Source organism: Cynocephalus volans, chromosome 12 (genome assembly GCF_027409185.1).
Source record: "Cynocephalus volans isolate mCynVol1 chromosome 12, mCynVol1.pri, whole genome shotgun sequence".
Lineage (NCBI taxonomy): Eukaryota > Metazoa > Chordata > Mammalia > Dermoptera > Cynocephalidae > Cynocephalus > Cynocephalus volans.
In genome coordinates, this window is record NC_084471.1 from 9,345,431 (window position 1) to 9,366,892 (window position 21,462).

General features: G+C 54.0%; 1 protein-coding gene across 1 annotated transcript in view; it reads right to left on the bottom strand.

Moving 5' to 3' along the window:
* The window catches only part of ZC3H7B (zinc finger CCCH-type containing 7B), a 51,297-nt gene that overhangs the window by 14,839 nt on the left and 14,996 nt on the right, over positions 1 to 21,462 (bottom strand). Inside the window, exons 2-13 of the mRNA XM_063075307.1 lie at positions 16,000 to 16,058; positions 13,963 to 13,996; positions 13,631 to 13,828; positions 12,595 to 12,753; positions 9,955 to 10,035; positions 9,075 to 9,131; positions 4,500 to 4,542; positions 3,682 to 3,875; positions 3,043 to 3,364; positions 2,023 to 2,081; positions 1,177 to 1,276; positions 557 to 718 (exon numbers count right to left, since the gene is read on the bottom strand). Coding sequence (XP_062931377.1) covers positions 557 to 718; positions 1,177 to 1,276; positions 2,023 to 2,081; positions 3,043 to 3,364; positions 3,682 to 3,875; positions 4,500 to 4,542; positions 9,075 to 9,131; positions 9,955 to 10,035; positions 12,595 to 12,753; positions 13,631 to 13,828; positions 13,963 to 13,996; positions 16,000 to 16,052 — 1,462 coding nt within the window. The 5' untranslated portion in view covers positions 16,053 to 16,058. The remainder of the gene's footprint in view (positions 1 to 556; positions 719 to 1,176; positions 1,277 to 2,022; positions 2,082 to 3,042; positions 3,365 to 3,681; positions 3,876 to 4,499; positions 4,543 to 9,074; positions 9,132 to 9,954; positions 10,036 to 12,594; positions 12,754 to 13,630; positions 13,829 to 13,962; positions 13,997 to 15,999; positions 16,059 to 21,462) is intronic.

Here is a 21,462-nt window from a genome sequence, read left to right on the forward strand (position 1 = left end):
TCACCCACCTCGTGACTGTCACGTACTGCCACACAGACTGGACCAAGGTGCTTGGTTGGGAAATAGAAGAAAGCAAATAAGGTACACAATAAATGTCCATTAGATACGACCAAACTCACAGGAGCCACAAGTGAGGACAATGACAACAAGAGAATAATCAAAAGGAGCTAAAAGTGATTGGCCTTACTATGTGCCAGTCCTGAATGCTTTACACGTGTCTCTCCACGTGCTCCCAACAGCCCCCTGAGACCCTGCAGCGGCCATGGAAACCAGCTCTCCACAGACTGTCTGAGCACAGGCCACCAGGGGGGCTCCAGCTCCAGTGGAGCATCCTGAATGTTCTCTGCCTGCCTGTGGAGCCAGTCAGGATAGGAGATGCTCCTTCTGATGCAGACTTGTTCTCTGTGGGCCCCAGAAGCCTGAGCCTCAGCTTCCTCTGCTCGCGTGGCTGTGAGGACCACACCTGCCCTGTCTACCTGCGATGAGGAGAGAGCAGCAGCTGGGCAGAAGAAGCGAGGCCCTGGCTGTGTTGCCCACCCTGCTGCAGCTCACCCACCTTTGCACAGGTAGTAGGAGCCCACGAAGCTGGTCTTGGTGGGCCGGGGCCGGATCCGCTTCCAGGTCTGGTCCTCTGAGCTCCGGAGCCGGCCAAGTAGGATGTCCCGCTTGCACTTGTGCTCAAGGCCCTCACGATAGGTGTAGTCGCCAGCCCTGGGTCCTAGGGGAAGGTGGACAGGCACGGTGATTCCAGAAGCAGAACTTAAGGGTGACAGCTAGCAGGCCCAAGCAGTGGGTGGGGGTCATCCCCCCACCTGCACACCTACCTGCCCTCACCTGGGCCTCCCGCCAGCTCCCATCTTACCCTTCCCTGCTATGTGCTCCTTGGAGACAGTGGGCCGTGTTGGGGGGACACCCCCTCCAAGGAGCCCATTCTTGGCACCCACCCCCTTTCTACCACCACCCTGACTCTCTAATGCCCATTTCAGGGTTTCTCTAGTAAGATTTATGAAGACAGTGCCTGGCAGTGAGCCCCAGCGAGTGTCTGCCCTTGACTTTCCTGCCCTAGAGGGGCTTCTGTTTTCCTGCACTTATCTCTGATTAAAACACTTGGATTCTTTCATTCTGGGATGCCAGTATATCTGGGGCAGGGGGTGGGGTGCTCAGGTGTGACGTTACCTGTCTTGGGGTAGCAGAGCTGGCAGGCCTGCTTGAACTCGTGGGTGGCAGCCAAGGGGTTCTTGATGAGCAGGGCAGTGTTGGGCATGGAGGGCTCTGGCTGTGACAGGAGATCAGCCATCTTAGGCCCTGGATGATGGCTGGACCACAGGGGCCAGCCTGGGTACTAGAGGTGGGGGTGCTCTATGACACCCCCTTATTGTATCCGACAGCAGAAGTGTAGCCCAGGACTCTCCCTTCCTCTCCCTTCCCAGTTGGGGAACTCCTTATAATGTGGTCCAAGAGCCCAGAACATCAGACCAGATCAGCCTAGGGAAGCCCTAGGCTAGTGGGGGTGTGTGAATGATAATGATCTTGGCCTGGAAACTTTCCTTGAATAAAAGCCTATGCACATGCCCTTGCCCATGCCCACTAGCCATCAGCAGATAGGGAGGAAGCAAGACTCAGAGAGGTTAGGCGACTTCCCCAGGGACACACAGCTAGTGTCCAGGCTGAGGTCAGAATACAGGCTGCCTACCTCCTGGTCAAGTGCTCCTTTAAACTCAGAATCTGGCTGAGTGCGGAGCCCAGGGACGTTACTAACTCTGGGGAAGTCACTTAGCCCCTCTCCTCACTGACAAGGACGGTGGTGCCCTCTTCCTGCTCTCCCAGCATGTGGCTCAATGAGGAAGGGCTAGGAAGAGACCCTTTCTGGCCCGCCCACTCTGAGGGTGCCCCTTCTGGGGGGATGCAGTGCCTTACTCCATGCAGAGTTCACCCCCTCTCCCCTGGAGCCCACATCACTTTGTCCCCACCTCCAGGAGGGAATGAGGGGCCTGCTCATGGAGCCCCACCCAAGTTACTCACCGAGGGGGCTGGTTTCTGTGTGCCGCTTGGGGGACGGTGGTCCTGGGAGTTGCTCTCCTCTGGGCAGGGAGAAGGCAGAGGAGTCACTTCCCCTGGCCCTGAGGGTGTGAGGGACCTTCCTAGGGCTTTCTCTTATGTATTTCTAAGTCAGAGGATCTCTTCAGGCCACATGACCTCTCCTGTTCAAGCTGATCCCCTGACTCTGTCCCGTCCTCTTTACCCCACAGCCACTACCCTGGGGTAAAAAGGCCTCCCAACCAAGCAGATCCATCCCTTGCTTAAACCTTTCGAGGCTCCCTGCTGCCCCTTAGGAGAAAGCCCAAGCTCCTTAGCTTGGCTCACAGGTCCTCTGAGACCAACACCCCCACCAACTTTCCCCTCAGCCAGCTGCCTTGGTCATCAGCCAGCCCCCACGCCATCCAGGCCTGGGCCTCTGCTCCCTCTGCCTGGCAGAGCAACTTCTCCTCCAAGACCCCGCCCAGGCGTCAGCTCCTCCAGGAAGTCTCCCCCTTAGCTCCAGGGCAGAATGAAACCCTCTCAGTCATAGGTGCCTTGGGCTATATCTAACTGCCCAAGCCAGTCCCACCAGAGTGCAGACAGGTCTGCTTCCTCTCTGGGTTCCTGGAACCCAGCTCAGGGTGGTGCAGAAGGAGCCCATGGCCTTGTACCCTGCCCCAGCCTCAGGATTATCCCCGTGGGATCCTACCAGACTGGTGACCCAGGGTCCTGGGAGGCTGGGCAGAGAGCACCAGACTGGGTGACTGCAGTCTGATCTGGCCCGGCTCTGCTCTGTTTGATCCTGAACAGGACACCCACCCCTCAGGCCTGAGGCCTACACCATGCTGAGTTCTGCAGAGACACAGCCACACATAGATGTGGCCCTGGACCACTAAGGGATGAAAGTGCCTGGGCTTTGGCAATACAGAGTGGTCATCCCAACTCCATTCTCCAGAGACTAGAGATGTGACAGTGCTTTGCAAACTGTAGAGGGGTAGGGGTGAATATGCCACCAGGTCTCACCCATGAAGGAGTCAGGCTTGTCCAGGGAGCCTCGGGTCGACCCGAAGCTGTCGAGGGCATCCAGCCGGGTCTCTGAGTACGGCAGCAGGTCTAGGGGGTCCAGGGTGGGGCCTGGGGGGTCGAGGGCCTCCAGCACGGAGGCAGCCAGCTTCTTGGAGGGGTCCATGACAAGGCCGAAGGAGGCAGGGGGCAGTGGACTGGAGACAGGGATGGAGCCACCCACCACAGGTGGCAGCAGCGGAGTCCCACCGGGGAACACGGGTATCAGCTGGGGCAACTCACTAGGCATGCCGCTGCCGGGCAGGCCCCCCTGCACCAGAGACTGTGGGGTGGGGGGGGACAGAGGAAGGGGTCAGAGAGGAGAATGCCTGGGCAGAACTGGACACTCTGGGAAGCAAGCAAGCCTACCCCTTTCTGCGGCCCGGCCTCAACCTGCCCCATGAGGTGGACTCAGGGCTCTTTACAGTCCCTCTGGGTGTACATTCTGCAACTTCGTTTCTATCACAAGAAGTCTCTCCTGAGGCCTCAGTTTCCCCAGCTGTGACATGGGGACAGGGCCTTCCCTCCACCCCTCATGGGACAATTGGGTTCCTTGTGGGAGAGGGGTTCAGGGGAGCAGAGGGCAGCGGCTGGGCTCACCAGAGAGTCCAGGAGGGTGTCCAGCTCTGGCCCAAAGACATCCCCGTCTGAAAAATCATCCAGGCTCTCGGTGCCGGGGAGGACCCTGCTGCTGCTGTCCAGGGGGGCCAGCAGGTCCAGAACGTGAGGGAACAGGGGCATCATGGGGGTGGAGGGGAGGAGGGCCGGGGAGCCTCGCGGGTCCACATAGCAGTCTGCGGATGGGGGTGGGCTCAGTAGCTGAAGGGGGCACTGTGTGCTGTGAGTGAAGGTGTCCCAGGGCCCTGGGGTGCTCACCCAACACCTTCCCTTCTTTCCCAGCTCCTGCCAGGATCCCTGCCTGCCCCATCAGGCCTTCCCTCCTTGGGAGAAGCTCCATAACAGTCAAGGAAGGCGGCCTGAGGCTGGAGTGGGCCCTGCAGTCCTACAGTATCTCCCGATGGCCCTGGCCCAGGGCCTGAACACCCACCAGCATTGCCCCTTCCTATGGGGCAAGCAAAGTCCCCTCCAAGGGACACTTACAGCACCACCCTTCCTGGAAACCGGTGAGGAAGAGAAGGGCTCCTGAAGGGGAGGGGGTGGCCTGGAGTGAAGGACATAGGACCAGCGCCACCCCACTGGAGGGATGCTCTCCCCTCCCTGAGGGGGAGTCTGCTGTTCTCAACCCACTATTTTCTCTCATGCGGAGTCCCCAGGGCAGGGAGCCCCTAGGGGCCCCTGTCTGCAGGGCTGGGGTGGGAGAGGCTTGACTTGCCTGAACTCCCAGGGAGCTTGGCGGTGAGGGGTTGAGCCCTCCCTGGGTCCCATCTCCACCCCATCCCTGACATCAGGGACACTACCTGTTTCGATGTCATCTATGGACCCCAATCCGTTGGAAGTGCCCTGTGGAAAGGAAGGACATGGTGGGTCAGACAGACTTGGGCTGGGCAGGCCCCTGTGGCTGGCACTCAGGGTTCCCAGCCCCTCTCCATGTGATGATGCTGATGACCTGGCACGGGGCAGCACTGAGAGCACCAAGGGATATTAAAACCCCAACACATGCTGGCTTCTCACCCCGCCATGGCACCCAGGAGGAGCTGTGGGGACAAACGGGCCTCCAGCTCCCCCTCATGGGAGAACTAGCCTACGGGAAAGGACATAACCTCCGCACCTTGGTTTTCCCATCTGTCATACGGTAGGGTCTACACCTGGGGAGGGTGGCAAGGGTTTTACCAAGCCCTCCTTGCAACTCAAAGAGATAAGTGCCTACTCCCTGAATCACTAGTGTCCTCTCCCCCATCACTATGCCCCAGGCCCTCTAGGAAGCAGAGAAGAGGGGAATCTGCCCAGTCAGATCCCACTGCCACCCAGCTGTGGACCTTCCACTGGAGGGAAAGCTGGGCCTGAACTTGCTCTGTGGGCTGCCAAGTCCCTCATCCTCTCTGGAACTGTTTCCCTATTTGTAAGATGAATACACAGTCACCCGCCTCCTGAAATTGTTATAAGGATGAAATGACTTGACATTTGTAAAGAGCTTAGAATAGTGCCTGGTACATAGGAGAGTGCTTTACAAGTGTTTATTAGATGCATAACATTTATTTTTAAGTCCGAGCTGTCAGGAGGTTGGCCTGGGTGAGCGGCATGTTTAATTCACCAGCCCACGCTTTACCCTTGACGGACTCCCCTGCCTCGCCTCCACCTCCATTGCATTCCTCGACCCTGAACATCCGCCCGTTCTTCTCAGAGTTCCTCACGATCCAGCTGAAGTCCTGCTTCCCCGGTGAGCCCCGAGTGGCTCCTGCCTCTTCTGTGCTCCTGAAGAGGCAGGAGGAGGACCGGACCCTCACCACTAGCCATCCTCTCCCAGGGTCAGCAGTAGCAGGAACAGCAACAAGATTCATCCAGGGCCTTGCCTCCTGCCAGGCCCGTGACAGCACATCACACCTGCTGTCGCATTTAGCCCTTGGTCTGGGTGCCTTGCAAGATGTCGTTCCAAGACACAGGAGATGTTGGCCCGGAAAGTTGCCATTCACAGGTCAGAACAGGGCTGTTTGAGCCGGGAATCTGTCCTGACCCTGTCCCCTGACCCCCAGACCCACCCCCACCAAGTGCCTCCTTCCCACACCCCCGAACCTATGCACAGAGCACACAGCAAATATGTATACTTCAGTCTCCCAGGGTGTGTCTGCCCATCACAGATAGTTGCATAAACTGGCTCAGAGAGCTCCTATTCTCACAGTACGTATGTAAAACATTTGAGGGGAAAAAAAGAGGTACCAGATGAACATCTGAGATTCTCCCTGGTAGGTGCTGCCCGTGGCTCCCCAGGCCTTGCAGGACGAAGTCACCTTCTTAGCCCTCCTGCCACCACCTCGCCCAGCCTTTCTAGGCTCACCTCATCCTGCCCTTTTGGATGGACTTCCTGCTAGTAACGTTCATTTAGCAGCAAAGGTTTATGGAGCAGGCACTGCGCAGGGAGCTTTCACAAATGATCCGTTGTAATCCTACAACCACCATGAAATGGCAGGCACTAGCACCCTTTTAAAAGTAAGGAAGCTGAGGCTCTGAGAGGTGGAGTGGCCAGCTCAGATAAGGGGCATGCTCAGGATTTGGACCAAAACACGTCCAGTTGCAGAGCCCAGGCTCTTCTGAACCCCATGCTCTCAGTCTGGGGTATTTCTCTCCCTTCAGATTTGCTCACACTGTTCCCCTGGCCGTGAGTGCCATTCCCTACTCTCCACCTGTCTGAGTCCTATTCTGCTGGTTCCATGAAGCCCTCTCGACCAAGGCTGCCTTGGGCTCTGCATTCCCAGAACTCACAGCCCTCCTTGTGTCTTGCTCCCCATGCTGCCAAGAGCTAGCTCTCGCACAGACACTGTGCCTCTCCCTGTCTCCTGGGTAATAAAAAGCTCCCTGTGGGCATAGCTGGGGCCATCCCCACTTCTAGGCACACCCAGGGAATGACTAATGGGCCGAGTAGATTCCATGTTGGAGAATCCCACAGGGACCCCAGCAGTCAGTGCTCACACGTCTACCACAACTTATAGAAGGCCAGGGGCTCTGGCTGGACACCACCCTGCCCTCACGTGTTCTTAGGCAACTCTGTGCATGAGTGTGTGTGCGTGCGGGCACATGCAGTACCATGCTGGGCACAGGGAGGCACCGAGGCAGAGTCTGACCTGGTCCTCTCCGTTTTGGAGCCCACTCTGCTTGGGCTTTTCACTGACCTCTATAATCATGACCAGCCCTGACCTCTGTGAAAGTGGGGGTAAGGGGCCTAGCAAGGTTGCAGGGATGAGTGAACAGCCTGGCCGTGCCAGGCATGGCACCATCTGTGGTCCACCAGCTGCGGGTTGAGCAGGGCATCGTGGGCTTGACCCAGGAAGAACCATGAATTTTGTCCGTATCTGCTGTGGCCCTTTGGCTACAGTCATTCCGTCATTCAGTGAATGACTTCTGAGCATCTGCTATGCCTGCCCAGCCCCAGCTCTACTTGCTGTTATGAGCAGTTCACATGCTGCTGCATCTAGTGTCCAGATTGATGACAGTCACACAGAAGCACTCAGAAAAATCTCGTGAACTAATGAATAGAATCAATTCTGTCCTCCTTCAATGCCTCCCAATGCTCTCGTGATGAAGACCCAACTCTGTGCCAAGGACCAAGTGGCCTGCCTTCTATCTACGTTCCAGCCCACCCCACCTCCGCTGCTCTTGGTTCCTCACAGCCTCAGGACCTTTGCACGTACCTTCCCCTCTGTGTGGAATGCTGTTTCACCTGCACACCTTGCCCCTGCCTAACCTTCAGCCAATGGCCCATGGCTCCCCACACGCTGCCTTCACAGCTCTCATCACGGTTTGTACCCAGAAATGACCAGGTTAATGTCTATCTGCCCTGGACTGTGAGTTATTTTAGGCCAAGGACCAGGTTGGTTTTGTTCACCACATACCCAATCCCAGTCTCAGAGCCTGGCACACACTGGGTGAACTTAGACAAGCCACCTAACTTCCCTGTACCTTGACTTCTCCTTTGTAATAAGGGAATAAATAGTACCTCCCTCAAGGAGCTGTTGTGAAATTGAGACTGTTCATTCATTCATTCATTCATTCATTTGGTTAGTACTTTGTTTTGAGCACCTAGTACATGCCAGGCCTGATTATCTCTGTTGCAAACCATGAGTGCTATAAAGGCAGAGCCCCATCTGCCTCCCTTGCAGGCTGGGAAGGCCCAAGACCAAGGACACAGCTAACTCAGGCTCAGGGCCAAGAACAGGTTCTGTGGGACCCCTTGTTGAGCGAATGAATGAAAACATCGTAAAGCTCTGGGTGAAAGGAAGCCTGCTGCCACCTTGCCATGTGGCATTGGCCAAGTCCCCTCCCACTTTGTGCCTCAGTTTCCCCTTGTGTACAACCAGACAGCAGGACACTGGGCTCTATCAATGCTCACTTTCCAAAAAGCCTCAAAGTCCACCTGAGCAGTTCCTGTGTGTGTGTGTGGCATGTGCTAGGCCCTGCTACTTCCCCAGGATGAGCCAGGCCTGACTGGGTTGCACAGGTCTTGGCCCTGTGGGTGGGAGTCCTACACCGAGATAATGCTGCAGCTATCAGCAGCTAATGCCCATTGTTTCCCACTGGGGCCCATAGTTCTCGGGTTATAAAATGCTTCCCTCCCTTGCCCTGATGAGGGAGAAAACATCCCCATTTCACGGATTTGGAAGCTGAGGTTCAGAGATGAAGGAGCTGCCCAAGGCCACAGCCAGAGCAGGGTCCAGTCAGGCCCTTATCTGTCAGAGTCCAAAGTCTGAGCTCTCCCTCCCCTCCTCTGTGTATCTCCCCAGCAGAGGCCCTGGTCCATGGGGTAGCAGGAAGGGTCTCAGTGACCGGATGAGCTTGAGCTGGGCCTTAAAAAGGGAAGAGACAGAGAAAGGCAGGGTGGAAGGAAGGAAGACATTCGAGGCCCAGAGGCCTGAGCCTGCAGAAAGGCCAGTCAGAAGGCAGTCAATGGCAGCTGGAATGTGGGGGTAACGACGCAGAATGACAGGCAACTGGGACCAGACCACCCAGACCTTGTCCTGGCCTGGTGTGCACCCCTGACAGTTCCTTGCGATGACCACTTCCACCAACAGCAGCCAAGCCCATCCCCATGCTCTGCCCCTGTGGTCACAGGAGGCACCTCCTGGGGAGGTGTGTTGTGTGTCTCTCACAAGTTGGACCCAGGCTCAGGTTGTCAGTCATCCCCCTCTTTCCAGGGCATGTGCCTGGCTCACAGCAATGGGGACAAGGACAGCGTAAGCCAACCCTTCAGTCTAATGCCCCAGACCCGCTGCCTGAGGTCATTTATATCCCAGAGAGTGAACACGAAGTTCTCATGATGGATGAACCAAGATAGGTGGTACTGGGGGTAGGGAGGGGGCTTGGGGTCCCAGCCCCCATCCTACCTGATCTGCCACGCCAGCTGCAGTGCCATTACTGAGCAGAGAAAAGGTTTCCAATTCCTGCCGGAGATTGGAGAGAGGTGGGAAGAGATGAAAATTCCAGAACGATGCTCAGGATCCCATCAGCCAGGGTAGCAGAAGGCCCCCACAGGTGACTAGGGTCTGCGGTGCCCTCCAAAGTTCCCTGCCCCCAGGCCTGCCAGAAATCACCGTCCCTGTGTCTCTGGGTCAGATTCAAGTGTTTTCTTCCTCCAACTTCAACCTGGTCAGAGGACCTCCACGTACACACTCTTACTGTGTGCCAGGCACTATGCTCAGTGCCATTGCAAACACTTTCTCATTTTAATCCTCTCATGAGCCCTCGGAGGTGGGCATAAGTACCCCCATCTTCCAGATAAGGAAACCAAGGTATAGAGAGATGAACTAACTTGCTCAAGGTCATAGCAGAGACTCTAGAGCCATCTGCTTTCCCACATGCAGCTTCCTGGCACATGGTGGTACCAAATGAATACATGTGGATCTGAACTAGACAAAAAGATTCTGACATTTCAAATAAACACTGTATGGGATTATTTGAGAACATAAGGCTGAAGGACGCCGGTGTCAACTCAGGCCATCCCCAGGGGAGTTACGTTGGCCAGGGCATGGGGGGGGGTGAGTTTTAACAGCTGGTATCTAAGGTGAGCTAGAAGCGTTCACTGTTCTTTCCTTTTCTAAAAGATTTTGGTAGTCATTCCAGGGCTTTCAGCCAACAGAGAGGAAGGTCACCTGCTGTCACTTTTCTCTGTCCTAACCTGGCCCTGGCCACCTGCATGCACCCTCCCCCTCCCTTCACACCTCCTCAGCTCCACCCTACCCACCCCAGGGCTCAGAGCCCACTTACCTGGGGCCTCTTATATGCCTTCCGAACTCGCAGCCCGAGCTTCTGAGCCAGCTCCTGACCCAGCTGAGTGACAATTTCATCCTGGAGAAGGCAAGACACAGGGGGTGGGGGTTAGTCAGCTTGGGTTCACAAAACTGTGCTCCTGGACACCTGTGCAGCCTTGCTAGAGGGAGCCACACTTACCCTAAGTGACAGACAAGAAAATGAGGCCCCACAAGGTTTTGGCTTTCCCAAGTCACACAGCTAGCAAGTGGTGGGGCTGGGACCATGGACCAATGCTTTTGTTTTTTCTCATATTTGTGGGAGGGCACAGAAATAATTTTGTTCTTATTTTAGTATTATCTTTTTATTTATAAAATTCATCAAGTAATGGTGTCACTCTAGAAGGCTGAAATGCTGCAGAGAGAGCCAGTGCTCCCTGGATCCTCCCCAGCCTCACCTGAGGCTCCTCCCCAGAAGGAACCACACTTGCAGGTCTCACATGTTTCCTTACAGATCTTTTCTAGGAATACATGCACAGACCTATAAAGAATCCTGAGGATTGTCTGGTAGGGATTTTCTCTTTCTTTTTTGTACATAAGTGGGATCATATTATACCTACTGTTCTACAACTCACTTCTACCACCAAACAATGTCTTGGGACTCTTGGCAAGTGAGGATGTGTGGATCATGCACAGGGTTGTTATGAGGCCCAAAGGAGCAAGGGCGTGTGAAGTACCCATCCCTCCTGTCCCTGCCAACACTGTATTACTGAGCCTGCACCATGTGCCCGGCACGAGCAAAGGGCCAGGGATCCCACAGTGAACAGGGCTGATGGTGGGGGCCCAGGCCTCGGGGGGATTCCAGTCTGAAAGGGAAGATAGTCAGCAGACAAAGAAATGGGTGACTAAAACTGGTCTGGGCCACAATGGGGCAAGGGGGCTGCCATAACATCCTGGGCATTTGTCCATCTCATACTTCCTGATGAGCTCCTGGAGGCTGGGGTCTGGGTCTGAGTCACCTCTGGTCCCCAGTGCCCACATGGAGCAGGGGCTCAGTCAGTATTTGCCCAACAAGGACTGGAAAAAGGGGGATTCCCTAATGCACAGTAAGGAGGCCTTAACCTGGGCACTCCACTTGGGTAGTTTACTAGCCCTCACTGGGTACTGGCTTCCTGACCTGTGGTGGGGACCAAAGCTGCCCTGCCCTCCTCAGGAGCACCCAGAGGGACCTGGATATGGACCTGCTGTGGACATCAGGGGACCACTGTCGTAAAGAAAGGTTCTTTTTTTTGGTGGCTGGTTGAAGAAAGGCTCTTAATTGTGAACTAAACTGAATTAGGGAAGCAAGAAAAATAAGCAACAAGTGTAATAACAGCTAATGTGTTCTGAACGTTGCTGTGTCTAGCCATAGTGCTAACTGCCTTGTACGGTTTTCTGATTCTATCCTCAGCACAGCCCTGGGATTCATGGTTATATTATCACCTCCATTTTACAGGGTTGCAAACCAGGTTCACGGAGGCTAAACCATGGCCAAGGTCACATAGCAAACCCAAAATTAGAACCCAAACACAGGCCAGCTCCCCAGCACCAACATCCTTGACCACTGTGCACACTGCCTGCCCTCCGCTCTGTCCCCACAAATCCTTCTTGCCTCTTCCTGCTCTACTCAAGCCCACCTCCTCCAGGGAGGCTTCCTGACCACTCCTGTCCTCTCTGCCCTTCTTGGGCATTTACCCTTCTCCAAGACCTTTTATGCCATCATTTTGGGGATAAATCAGAAAGGGCATTTTATAGATGTGGAGCAAATGTGCAGAGATAGGATGTGCTTTTTGCCCAAGATCATGCTGGGGGTCAGGGGTGGAGCCAGGTCTAGACCCCAGAGCTATTTCCATTTGTCTCCAGTGGGCCGTGGGTCCCTGAAGGCACAGATCTGGGCACTGTGTGGGCATTTAGTAAATACTTGTTAAGTGGATAAATAAATGGGGAGGGAAGACATGTGTCCACCTGTGACCAGGCCAGGGCTGCCTCACAGGCTGTCTTTAGTCATTTCCTATTGTCTCTTCCCCATCCAGTGACAGCCCCAACATCAGGACCCCAGCACAGGTGGCACCCCTTTTAATCCTCATGGCAACCCTGTACTCAGATGGTAGAGGTTAAGAGCACTGATTCTGGATTCAGATCTGAACACTTCCTGGGTTCAGATCTTAGCTCTGCCACACCCTAGCTGTTGTGATCTTGAGTAAGTTTCTTTATCTCCATGCTTCCAGTCTCCTCATCTTTAAAGTGGGGATAATTCAGACTGGCCAGTTAGCTCAATTGGTTAGAGTGTGGTGCTGATAACATCATGATCCAGGGTTCACCCTGTACCGGCCAGCTGCCAAAAAAACCAAACCAAAACAAAAAATAGAATGTGGATAATGACAGTATCTACCTCCTAGGGTTGTTGCAAGCGTTGAGTAAATTAATCCACACAAGGCATTTTTAGCAGTGCCTGGCACAGTCAGAGCTGAGAGATGTTCACTAGTGTGCATGTCAGTGTCTGCCACAGAGAGGGAAACTGAGGCTCAGAAAGGTGTGGTGGCTTGGCCCAAGCGAGGCGGCACAGAGGGTGTGCAGCCTGGACGAGGAGGCAGCCTGCGAGGATGCAGAGCACACTCACGTGGGGTAGGGCAAGGGAGCAGTGGCTGCTGCACTCATAGGCCTCCTTGTGGCGTCCCAGCTCGTTGAGGGCGCGTGCCTTGCGGAACAGCGCCCGGATGTTCTCACTGTCCAGCCCCAGCGCCTTCTCGCTGTCCTCTAGCGCTTTCTCGTACAGTCCCTGTGAGAGAGAAGCCAGCGGCCCACTGCTCAGCGCCTGTTACCCTCTCTCGCCCAGGCCTCCTGGCCCACCTAGGACTGAACAGCAGCCTCTGTTGCCTGCAGAGCTGGAGGAGCTGGAGGCTGGGGTCGGGGATGGGCTCGAGAGGTCCAGGAGGGAAGGCAGGAAGTGCTCTGCTGTTCAGACTCCGATCAGGGCTGCAGGTGCTATAGCAATGAGCATGTCTACTTCCACAGCTGCCTCCAGTGCAGAACATCATGAGCTGACAGTAACAATGACACCTCTGAGAAGAGGCGGAACCGTGAAGGCAGCTCTGTGTACAGAACAGCATGAAGGTTAACCTCTCAGGCATCTGGAGACTCACTTATCCAGAAGAGTCCACCCTGGACTGCAGAGGTGTTGCTGGATCCTCTGGAGAGCTTACAGCAGAGCCTCCCACAGGATCTGATAAATGACTGCGTCTGGGCAAGCAGGACAGGGGAGAGGAGGAGGAGGAGGAAGAGACTGGAAGTCTGGAGAGATACAGTGAGGAGGTTGAGGAGGGGGGAGGCCAGGAGAGAGGAGCAGGAGAAGTCAGACTCCCAGATTCCCAGGGTATAACTTAATTTACCTGGGAAGGGGCTAGGACATCAGTGTGGTTTCTGTTAACACTTTTCATTATGCATCAGTACTTTTATGAGCTCTCCAGGTGAGCCTGCAGTGCAGCTAGGATTGAGAGCCACAGAATAGGTTGTGCGATTCAGATAGGAGGAGGAGGAGGAGGCCAGCCCTGATCCTACAGGCTTACCAGGGTACAGGCCGGCTTTGGCTGGGCATCCAGGGGGACATGGGGACCAGGGCAGAGGTGGATGAGAGGAAGGGAGGGTGTGGGGCTCACCATGGTGAAGTAGCAGGCAGCCCTGTTGACATGCAGCTTGCACAGCAGCTCCCGGGGCAGGGCCACCTGGTCGGAGGCAGCGTAGTCAGCCACATTCAGCCCCTCCATGTACTGCACAAGGGCCTGCTTATAGTCCTTCTCCCGGAACAAATCATTGCCTTCAGCAAACAGATTCTGCACCAGCTTGAGCAGAAAGGCCTGTCGAGGGCAAGGTGTATAGGGAACTCAGGGGTCTTCTTCATCCAGCCCCCTCCCTGGCACCAGCCCCCATGACCCTCTCTCCTGGAGACCCCCGCCCTTCACCTTCACCCAGCCCAGACGCTGACACTCACTTCATATTCTTCTTGCTTTAGGGGTAGTGTTGACCTAGAAGGAAAAGAGAGGGAAACAAACAAGGTCTGGCTGAGCCCAGGGGTCCCAGCCTTACAGAGACCCCAGGAGCCAGAGCTGCTGGCCAGAGGTCATGCCATGAGTAGGCTCCCCCAACTCAGACCTCAGATGTCATCTTGTGGATTGGGGTGAGTGGACAGCAGTTTACTCCCTAAATTATCGCCAAGCCGGCCTCCTGTTTCTGACGGAAGGCCTTGCATTCTCCTCAGGGCCTGACAGCCAGGCTTTCCCAGGTGCAGATGCTGAGAAAGAGCAGACCAAGGGGGCCGGCCCATGGCTCATTCGGGAAAGTGTGGTGCTGATAACACCAAGGCCATGGGTTTGGATCCCACAGAGGGATGGCCGGTTAGCTCACTCGGTGAGCATGGTGCTGACAACACCAAGCCAAGAGTTAAGATCCCCTTACTGGTCATGATTTTTTTTTTTTTAAAAAGAGCAGACCAACTCCAGCTCCAGACCTAGCTCCCGGCAACCATCCTCTGCCTAAGAAATCAGTCCCCCCACAAGGAGGGCAGGCATTCCAAATCCTTTCTAAGTTACATGAGGGGGTGGGTGGAGAAGCCAAGGTTGGGCCTAGGAGGCCCCAGGGCTGGAAAAGGGCAAAAAGAGGCAAATCAGACTCTGCCAAGGCAGGGCCGATGAAGGTCTAGCTGCAGCTCAACTCCAGGAGAGGGGCCAGCATAGGGGCTCCTGTAGCAGGAGTGGTGGGGACAGGAGTGGCAGGAAATGGCAGGAGCACTGTCAAGAAATGAACGCCTAAACTGGGCCTTGGGAATGACCTCACCCTCACCCAGCCAAATCTGTGATTGCAGCCCACAGGAGGCACCAGGGGTCCCCCTCAGGCCTCCCTAGCTCGGGAGTGTCTGCTCTTCTCCTGTCCACTCCCACAAAACACACACGCCCCAGCCAATGTCAGGTACGCTCACAGCCTGTCAGCCCTGCCCGCCAGACTCAACAAATTAGGTGGGTTCTGGGCTCCTTCTCGTCTCCGGTGGCTAAGTAAGGTCAGCTCGGTATGGGAGAAAGCATCAGCCCAGGAGAACCGAGGCACACCTGTCAGCCTAAATGGCTGAGTTTGAAAGGAAGCTGTGGTTTGTCTCCTGATCCCTCATTTCATGGAGGGGAAAACAGGCACTCAGAGTGGGGCAGAGACCTGCCCAAGGTCACACAGCAGGTCAGCATCAGAGGCAAGGAGCAAGAGTGGGGCCATGAAGCCTGTACATCATAATCATCGTGTGCCTCTGAGGATCTATTTAGGAGAGATAAAAGAAAAAGGTTAGTAAAAATATTTTGCCTGAGGCTGGCTGTTTAACTTAGTTGGTTAGAATGCAGCCTTATAACACCAAGGTCACGGGTTCGGATCCCTGTACTGGCCAGCTGTGCAAAACAACAACAACAATAATAATTTTGTGTGTAAAGAAAAAAATGAAAACACAAACATGGCATGTGGGTGCTGGGAGGCATATAATAGAAAGAAACCTGGGGTTTGGATTCAGGCAGACCTGGGTTAAAATACTGTCACTCAATAGCTGTGTGACCTTAAGCAAGTTTCTTAATCTCTCTGAGCCTCTCTGAGCAGAAATAAGGCCACCTATTTTACTAGGCTGTTGTAAAGATTAAAAAGATGCTGGATGTAAAAGACCCTGCATGGAGCCTGAGAGATAATAAGCGCTCAGTAAGTGAGGACTATTGATTTGTTAGAAGAGAATTAATGGGAGTGTATGTGCAAATGTAGAGGGTAAGGGTAGAATGATGTACTGCACAAGACTGAAGGGTAACCAGTGTCAGGGGGCATGCATGCTGGTGGAGTTCGAGGCCCCTGCCATGCCAGCCCCCTCCTAGCCCATCCCACCTTCCCACACCCCAATGCACACAGGGCCTGAACAGCAAAGACTTAGGGAGAAAGAAAAGGGAGAACTGGGGACTGTGTGGCTTTGGAAGGACCCACCCCTGCCTGGCCTGCCCAGCCACATGCTTACTGAATGAACTGCAGCCCCTTCTCGATGTCCGCCTTCCGTTTCTGCCTCTCCATCAGTCTCTGGGGGAGAAAGCAAGTCCATCTGTCAGTCCACAGGGCCCGGGTCTCTGTCCCCTCACCCCGCTGTGTGGCCATGTAGGTGGGTGCTCTTTCACGCCTACTCTCACCCCCTTTCACAGGTGGGGAGGGGCCCCTGAGGACAATGACTTGTGTCAGGGTCTACGCAGACCATCTGACTCAGACCACACCACTGCCTCCATGGCCACATCCCACTGGACTCCGAGTTTGTGTGGGTGGTGCCTTCAATGGGCAAGGAGCCACAAGGAGGCCACCTGCCCTTTCCCACACATGGCTTGGGCTATAATACTGTATGGGACACTCTCAAGTTCAAGGGAAAAACATTGTTTTACCATCAAACTCAGTAATCTGTGCTGCTGCCAGGAAGAAGTGACACAGAAAATGCAAAATGATGGCCAATGATTACAGTGACAATAGAGCACCACGCACCTGGCCACATGCATCGCATAAGGATCTTGTTGACTCTTTTCAACAGTGTTGTAAGGTGGGTGTCATTTGATCCTCATTTTACTAAGGAGGACACTGAAGCTTGGGGAGCCCAAGTCATGAGCTGGCATGTGGCTGAGGCAGGATTTGAACCCAGGACATGCCTCCTTTCACCCCACCTGTGCATCGTTGGTAATCTCTGGTGATGGCTGCTCAGGGAGGATGCCAGGCAACAGATGGCCACAGTGCATACATCTCATCTGTGCCCAGCCAGGATGTGAAGCCTGGCCCAAGGAAGGCCTCTGGACCTGGGGGCCATCCCAGCCACAGCTTCCTCCCTCCCTCCACAGCCCACCAGCCATTGGACAGTCCTCACCGTTCAGACCACAAGAGGTCCATGCTGGGCTGCCCTCAGGGAGCTTTCAGGCTGGCAGATAATCCAGTCTTTGTATTTATGAGGCATTGACACATGCCCACATCACATGCTTGCCCTCGAGGTCAGGGCTGTGGACTGAGACCTGGGTGTGAATCCCAGCGTTCACACTTTCTATGTGACTTTGGGTCTCCATCTCCTGAGGGGGAAAATGGGCTAATGGCAGCTGCTGCACACTGGCTGTCATGAGGGCTCAGGAGACAATATGTGCAGAGCACCTGGCACAGACAACAGTCAACAACTGTGGCAAAACATGTCATCCAACTCTGCTCCTCCCTCTTGCTCTGCCAGTGTTTCCTGGGACAGACACAACCACTACGATCCTGTCCTTGTGCAGGAGGCCTGCAGTGATGGCCCTGGGCTGCTGGCCCTTGGCAAGCAAGCCTCTCAGCTTGTCTCTCCATCCTCGCCTTTCCTGTCTGAAACAAGCCCCTCTTCATCCTCATGCACCACTCCAGTCCCCCAGCCACAACAGGCCACCGGTGGTTTTCCTGCCTCCTGGCCTTTGTTCTTGTGGGTCCTTCCACCTAGGCAGCCAAGCTCCTCCCCGTCCTGTGAGTGAAATTCAATCCATGCTTCAAAGCCTGCCTCATCCACCAAGTCTCTCCTGATTCCTTCAACTGGGATCATTCCCAAGTGCACTCATTCATCTGATGTTTACCAGGAGCCTGGGGAGCCATGATGGGTCAGACCCAGCCCTTGCCCTGGAAGAGCTGCTAATCCAGCAGGGGAGACAGGGCACACCAGGTACTGCACAGTGTGGCCTAGCACCAGTCAGGGAAGATGCAGGAGGGGAGAAGCCCCCTGCGAGCCTGACCACCGGAACCACAGGGCACGGCCACGGCCGATGGTCACCAAGCCCCGCTATTTTGACCTGGGTCACAAGCCAGCCTCCACTTTCTCCACTGCCTGGCCATGTCACCTATCCCCAGACTGGGCCAGCCTCCTCCCTGCCCCCCAAGGACAGCATGGGGGTCTTTCACATCCACAGACCAGACCCTGTCCTTCCCCATCTAGAGCCTCTGATGACTCTCTTTACCTTTGACTGATCAAAATTCCCCCCACGTCTATACTGGCTTCCACCATGAGGGAGCAATGGCCCTATTACCCTCTCAAAGCCCTGCTCAGCCCATGGTTCTCTCAGAAAACCACCGCAGTCAGAGAGAAATGTTTCCATGTCAGTCTTCCAGCCCTGAAGTCTGAGCGGACTTAACAGTTACAATCATTGACCACAACCACCCGAGCAGTAATTCCCAAAAAGTCTGAATCTGATGCCAAGCGATAAACATTTCCTGCTCCAGGAGGTATGAATGCTCCTCACGCAGCCCGGCCATTTATCCACCTCTCTGACCTCCTTGACTGACTGGCTGTGTGACCCTAAGCAGGTTACTCTACCTCCCTGGGCTGCAGTTTCCTTTTTTGTAAAACGAGGAAGAGAAACAGTGCCTGTTGGCAGGATTAACACATAGGAAGTCCTCATTCCAGGGCTTGGTCCATAGTGGACCCTTAAGAAGTGGTGGCTATTAGTAAGTACATCAGGGGCCAGCCTGTGGCTCACTCGGGAGAGTGTGGTGCTGATAACACCAAGGCCACAGGTTCGGATCCTATATAGGGATGGCCGGTTCGCTCACTGGCTGAGTGTGGTGCTGACAACACCCAGTCAAGGGTTAAGATCCCCTTACCAGTCATCTTTAAAAAAAAAAAAAGTAAGTACATCAGAATTCCTATGCTGGACATTCAATTTGCTACATACAGATGAGAAAGCTGGGGTTCCTGCCCCCCAGCCCGGCCTCACAACCTAGTCAGAGACACACACAGATATCCCAACAGCTCAAGCCCAAACCAGACTTCTGTAGTAAACAGAGGCTGGGAAGAGGCACAGAGGGGAAGCTCCTTAAAGAGGGCAACATTGGAACTGGGCTTTGGAGGGTAAATAGGGGTTGGTTTCTTGGTGTCAGGGAGGAGAGGCCTCCTGGAGGACTACAGGTGATGGTTTATGAAATCACTGTCATCTCCCACATTTCATCCCATCCAACTGATGACCCTGGGGGCTGGGCTGGGCTTCACCCACATTTCAAAGGTGAGGAAAGTGAGGCTCAGAGAGGTCACCTGGTCCACAGTCAGCAAGAGGGGACACCCCGAACAACTGACTTCAGGTCAGAAAAGACACTGCTGCTGTCCGTCCTCAGAGGCACAGGAGAGACAGAACCACTCAGCAAAATTGCTGTCACCTGACCCTGTGTTTCTGTGACTGCTCACCCCCCCAAAAAGGCAGATGCCTCTGTAGTATGATATTGGGGAGGCTCCTGTACAAAAATATCATGCTTCTTCCAATTTCCTGTCCCCAGGGTCTATATATGGACCACTAGAGAGTTATTCTGTTGAGTGTAAAGGCCCCAGACCAGGGCTGCCAAATAGATTTCATCTTACCTAGAACAATGCCAGGCTTGTTGAGGCTGCCAGGGGCTGTCCCAAAGGAGGGGCTGGATTGAGAAGACTCCCTGGGCCCTGACAGTGCTTTAAAGAAGGATCGCACAGTGCGTGACGTCTGCCGTGAGGAAACATGGGGTGCCCAGGGAGGCACACGTGCCCTTAGGCCTGGGGCCCACAGACACCCTCCCCCATGAGAGTATGACAACTGCTAAAAGTCACAGTGATACTAAGTAACGGCAAGTCAGAGGCTCAAGTCTGACTGGGACCCAGGATGTAGAAGTGGGGCCTGGAGGGGCAGAGCCCAGGTAACAAGGAGAGGATGGGAGCTCTAGAGGAAGGAAACTGCCACACCCACCTTCCAGGTCCCCTCCTTCCAGAAGATTTTCTGACTCCCCCAACCACACGGGTGATTTAGTCTCCTCTGTGTCAAGGGCAAAGACAGACCCAGAATGGGAGAATTTTATTCAGTTCAACATTTATGATTTTCCTACTTAGTGCTAGGCACTGTGCTGTGGGGCACAGGGGTAGATAGACAATGAACTGAGTTGAGTGAGTTGTGGGGGTGAATATGGTTTCCCCATTTTCTCCCAGCTCACAGAGGGTTACTGTCCTGTGGCCTATGTGGTTTCTTTCCTTCCAGGCTGTGTGTTTTATACCTTTTCTGCTCCTCTATCCCAGGTCCTTGCACTTAGCAGGTGCCCGGTAGTTTGCTTTTTGTGTCTGGGCATGGTCAGGCAAAGCCAGATGCAGAGCCACACCATGCAGCCCTTGGGGCGATCTGAGGCACTCTTGTGGCTGGGAGAGAGGGGCAGGGAAGGTATAAAGCACATGGCCTGGCAGAAAAAAAACCACATAGGCCACAAAGACAGTAACCCTCTGTAAGCTGGGGGAAACCACATTCCTCCTCTCAACAGACTCATTTGTTAAACACAAGTGAGCACTTTCAGCCCTGATCTGGGTACAAAATCCCTGCCCCCAAAGCACTCACCATCTAGTAGGGAAACAAAACTATGGGGACATAGTTACAATATGAGGAAACAGGAACTTCACTAGAGGCATCCACCCACCCATTCATTCATTCAGGAAGTAAGCACTTAAGAAATACTCTACATGTTCTAGGCCTGCTGGGGATTTAGTAATTAACAAAGCTGACAAAGTTTCTCTTTTGAGCCTATGTTCTAGTGGAAGAGGCACAAAACAAATCAAATATATAATGTAATACAAAAAGGATACACACAAGGAAGAAAAAAATGAGACACAGTGACAGGGTGTTATAAATATATAGGGTAGTCAGGGAGGGTCTCTTTGAAATCTGAATAGAGATCTGTAGGGTGTGTTGGGGAAAAGTGTTCCAGGCAGAGGGAACAGTGAGTACAAAGTCCTAAGGTAGGCACCTAATTGGTGTATTTGGAGAAGAGCAAGGAGGCTAGTGTGGATGGGGTGAAGTGGGCAGTAGGGAGAATGGAAAATGAGAAGGTCAGAGAGATTAGCAGGGAAGACCGTACACAGAGGTTTTGTAAGTAGGGCAAGGGGCCACATGAGGTTCTGAACAAAAGGGCAGCCGTATATCTGGCTTTGCCCTACATGAAAATAAGTTCTCATTAAATAGCTGAGAATTATTTAAATCTCACTACAATCCCATCAGGCTGGCAAATAGTACTCCAAGAGGCTAAGAAAATTGTTTAAGGCCACACAGTGAGCCTGGAACCTGGGTTCAAAAGAACTGGGGAGATAGGCATCAGGCAACCTGATAAACAATGTGCCAGGAGAGCAAGGGCCCCAAGACCTCACCTTCCCCCTCCTCAATAACCCTCTTCCAGGAAAGTCTTAATGGTTATGGACTGAATGTCTGTATCTTTCCACCCCTCAAATTCATATGTTGGAGCCCTAACCCCTATATTTGGAGATGGGGCATATATGCTGGTAATTAACATTAAATTAGGTCATAAGAATGGAGCTCTGATCTGGCATTTTGTTATAGCAGCTTTGAAAGACTAATACAGATTTTGGTACCAAGAAATAGGGTGCTATTATTAAAAAAAAGCCTAAAAATGTAGAAGTGGCTTTGGAATTAGGTGATGGGTAGAGGCTGAA